Source organism: Rhincodon typus, chromosome 29, assembly GCF_021869965.1.
Source record: "Rhincodon typus isolate 14 chromosome 29, sRhiTyp1.1, whole genome shotgun sequence".
Taxonomy (NCBI): Eukaryota; Metazoa; Chordata; class Chondrichthyes; order Orectolobiformes; family Rhincodontidae; genus Rhincodon; species Rhincodon typus.
The window spans coordinates 16,363,479-16,368,228 of NC_063360.1; the positions used below are offsets into that span (position 1 = coordinate 16,363,479).

At 38.4% G+C, this 4,750-nt stretch overlaps 1 protein-coding gene across 1 annotated transcript in view; it reads right to left on the minus strand.

The window, feature by feature from the left end:
• Positions 1-577, minus strand: part of LOC109920522 (A disintegrin and metalloproteinase with thrombospondin motifs 6-like) — a 148,101-nt gene extending 147,524 nt beyond the window's left edge. The window contains exon 1 of the mRNA XM_048613909.1: positions 526-577. Within this exon, the coding sequence (XP_048469866.1) occupies positions 526-577 (52 nt within the window). The remainder of the gene's footprint in view (positions 1-525) is intronic.
• Between the last annotated feature and the right edge of the window lie 4,173 nt (positions 578-4,750).

Consider the following 4,750-nt stretch of genomic DNA (forward strand, 5'->3'; position numbering starts at 1 on the left):
TCTGCTCCTATGATGCTGCTTGGCCTGCTGTGTTCATCCAGCCCTGCACCTTGTTGTCTCAGATTCTCCAGCATCTGCAGTTCCTACTATCTTAGAATCAACTGATGTCTTTTTAAAATGCTGAATGACACCAATTCAAAAATAGGATTGAGGGTTTGGCAAAATTTAACAGCATTGTTTAATGTTATTTTCAGGTGATAATTTAGTGCTCTCCAGAGATCTAGGTGATGTAGGAGAGAAGTCCTTGATAAAATAATGATTCAAGCAAAGGGATAGAATTGTTTTTAATAGACTGAATGGCATTTCTGGTTCCAGATTTTTCCATGTAACCCAACAACAACTGAATCAATTAGCATAACACTAACATATATGACAAACTGAAAATGAACATATTACTGGTAAATGCTTCACTGTTTCACTTAACTTTTTGATTCATTTGGACTTAACAACCATAACACGCAACCTTTTAAAACAAAACCTTTAAATTTTTGCCTTGGTAAAATCAAACATCATTAAAAATATTACCTTGTGAATTCATTGAGTGAATTGAGAGACTGTGGAACGCTGAAGGAGCCATCGTGAGGCATAAAATCCATGTTACAGTCCTCCAAACAACTTCCATAATTAAGTACACTAGAATCAGAGCAGCAAGTGTTGTGCCAAGCTAAATCACACTGTGCCAACATGTCTTCTCTCCAAACTCTATTTATGTTTGGATGCTATTCTCTACTTTCCCAGTTGCCATTTCTGAGCACAGCTAAGTTTGCTGAAAAGCAGTTGGCTTAATTCACTTAGTATACTGGTGAGGTGATAACTTTTCCATACAATATGCAACATCAAAAGATCTTCACAGTGATGTAACTTCTGCAAGAAAGAAAATACATAAAAGTCTAATAATACTGGAAACCTCAAAAAAGGATTGAAAAGGAATCTCAAGAAGCTTATTTATACTAGTCACGCTGTTCACAATTGTACGGACGGATTACAAATGTTTACTTTGCAAACAGTTTGCTTGGAAGCATCTCAAGTCATATCAGATATAACTAGGCTAAGTCAAAAACAAAATACTGCGGATGTTGGAAATCTGAAATAAAAACAGAAAATGCTGGAAATAGTCAGCAGGTCAAGTGAAATATTTTTGAGGTCATCGATTTACTCCACCAATGCTCCCTGACATTTCCTGTTTTTATTAGTTTGACTTAATTGTTCTAATGTACATTAGATTTCTTTTGAAGGCATAGTAATTTATTTCCTTTCTTTTCCTCTCTCATTTTCTAGGTGCTAAATATTAAATCAATTAAATTTTCAGCATAATCGAGACCGTTATTTTAAAGTCAATTGCTGATCCAGAGGTCAAAGTTTTGCTTCATCTAAATAAACCTTTGTAATATGTTTTATTAGCTTTTCGAAATAAACGTGGAAATGTTGGACTGTATTGTACAGTGAAATATCGATCTAAAATTTGCAGTCTCTGGATTGTTGGAGACTTGGCACATGTCCAAAGACTCATGTTGGGACCCTATGGAAGTTATCAGAATTTCCCAGGAAGTTTTATTTCCAATGAACAATTGCTTTGCTCCCAGGACCCCTGTGCAAATGCCTTCCAATCCAGTTGGAGCATCCACTTACCTGGATAGTTACCCAGGAATTATCGGAAAGCAGAAAACTTCAGCCTAGCTTTTCTGATCAGGATCAGAAATCCTACTTCAGATCCTGATCAGACAAAAAAAATTGACACTATTGTCCTCTTAATGTTTTTTGAGTGATTTTCTAATGGAGCATCCTCAGAATCATCTTGGTGCAGCAAACCTTGAAGGGAGCAGTGTAGAGAATCTGTGCAGAAGTTATGCTCCATTTTTACAGCACTAGCCACCATATTCTGGGAAGTAAAGACTTTAAATGTTCCAAAACTTCTTTGAAAAGCTAAGAACATAAAGGTAATTGTGTAGGGAAGTAGGTAGGCAACATATGTGTGTAAGGGGTAAAGAGTGGATAAGACAATAATTATTCAGTTCTGAAGAGTCATACTGAAACACTAATTCTGCTTCTCTCTCTATAGATGCTGCCAGACCTGCTGAGTTTCTGCAGCATTTTCTTTGTTTGAAAAAGAAGGTAGGTTTGATAAGGTAAGTGGGTACGGGGAGAGGATTGGTAAGTAGGAGGATTAGGTAGGAGATAGAAGGATAGTGTGGCAGGTGGGCCAGGGACTAGTCAGGTGGGATTGGGTGGGGAGCCAGGATTGATCATCAGGTTGGGTTGAAAGATATTTGGGTATGTCAGAATGGGAATCAGGTGGTGGGGTCACAATAGGTGGACTGGGGGTTCAGGAGGTAGTCAAGGGTTAGTTGGGAGTCAGGGGATAGTCGAAAGGAAGTGAAGGGGATTGTTGAGGGTTGTCGAGGGTGGAATCAGGATTTTTCTGAGTAATATTTCCTGAGTAACTATCCAAGTTAGTAAATCAGAACAGTCTGAAATCTTTGACTTTAACTCAGAGTCACAGATCTTTTTCAGAGAGTCCTGAGGACCAGGAGAGTTGCCCTTTGGAAGTTCAATCTTCCCAGGCGGTTATTGTAGAAACTTTGTGTTGGGACTTGATGAGTCCCAATGCATACCTTCTCAGTTATATCCAGTCTCCAACTACCTAGAGACCAGGTCAAATGCAGCTGACTCTACAATCACTCACACTAAGCTCTCAATTTGTCGCCAGGTAATCCCTCTGACTCCTGACTATGTCTGTGACCCCACAAATGCTCGCTGACCACTTGACTATATCCCCCACCCAACTATCAACTCACCGTGCCCATCTGCCATTTCTCTGGCCCTATCAGCACACTTCAACCATCTAGCAAGGCTATATATTATCCATTCACACATTTAGCCTCTCACCCATTCATCCATTTACCAACATCCAAATGAGTGTCTGTAAAAAGGGGATGTGTCCGGTCCTCCTCCCAGTTTCACTCCATTTCAACAGAGACACTGAGGAACATTACAGACTTCTTTTCTGGAGGAAGTAGACTTAGTACGGTCCCAGAAAAAGGTGGAACAGTGTCAAATGAGGAAAATGTTCAAGCAGAGTAAGACTATAATTTTCAAGATCTAGGTCTCAGTTCTTTCACATTTTATTGAACAATAAGAAATCCCATACTAAAATACTATATATGTTGCCCCCATACTGAGTACATAGAGTACAATACTTAGAAAATTTGAGTTAAAAAAAAAACACAAATACTCAGCAAGTCTGGCAGCCCCTGTGGAGAGAGAAACAGAACTAACATTGAATCAAATGTGACTGTTCTTCAGAATATATTCCTGCATTTCCTGCTTTTATTCAGATTTTCAACATCTGCAATACTTTGAGCAAAATATTCGGGTAGTTATCTCCATTCTCACAGATTTATACATCAAACTCTAATAGGCACCACTTTGCCAATCTTAAACCAATACACATTCTTCTGCAGTCTTTCACATTCTTTTAGTATTTGCTATGCCTTCAGTTTGGTAGGATTCGTTCAGTTTCAACATTGCCCCATCAATTCCTAGATATCTAGGCATTTAAGTGAAGAATTCAAAACAGAGCTCCACAGAACATTACTTACACACTCTTCCAGTCCAAAAACCCTCTGACCCTTGTCTTTCTACTTTCTAAATATCTTCTCGTCACAGGATTACTTTCACTCTTTGTGTGCTGTTGTATATCTCTCAAATCAATTTGGTGGTAAGTGGATCAAGTACTATATTAGAAGTCCATTGAAACAGCAATTATTGCACTTTATCTATTATCCTTTATCCATCCTCTCACTTGTTTCAACTAGTAGTTTGGTGAAGCACTGTTGTCTTGGGTAGTTCATTACTTCAAACACTTAACATCAACCCCTACCCCCAACCCTCCCTTATACTCCAAAACATAAAAACTAAAATTAAAAAAAAACTTACACAACAATGGTTTCCTCATTTTATCCTTTTGATGTTATTTGGAGAGTGGTATAACGTTGTCATCCTCTAGAATCAGTTTTCCTTTTCACAGACTTTTCTTTCTCTTTCCTAAATTGCAACAGGATCCCCCAGGTTTTTGTGATATTATATTTGGATACTACCTTAGCATGGATAAATCAGGGAGATTTATACAGGGAGAAGGCTGGAAAGTCAGGGAGAAAGGCGTTGGAATAGTCAAGCATGAAAGTAACAAAGGCATTTAAAACCAGAGTGGCTCAGGTAATCTTGCTAAGGTGGAAGTGAGTGCTCTTACTGATGAGTAGGATGAGATGTTTAAAGCACAGATACTGACCAACACCGTGAGATTGCAAGCAGTCTGATTTCAACTTTAAAGAACGTTTGGAGGCTGGTATAAGAGTTTTAGTGGGGACCAAGAACAATGGTCTCAGTCTTCAACATTGAGCTCCAGGAAACTGTGGCTATTCCAGGATTTGATGTCAGACAAAAACAGCTTGGCAGCAAACACACAACTGAGGGAAGCATGATAAATGTCAAAAAATTATTACAACTATAACATATAATGTTTGAGTAAAGTAATTCACTATAATTCATTCAAGAAGCCACATCTTGGGTGTATTGGTAACAGCTGTATTAGAGAAACCGGGGGGAAAACTTTGGTAGTCAATTCCTCGTAAAGCAAGTAACTTCTTAATACTAAAATTAGGGAATTATCCAATCATTTGAACTTGAAAACGTGAGCTTTTGAGGCACTGATGTTCACAGATCTTGAGAGAGTTGATCCTCTGCCGATAGA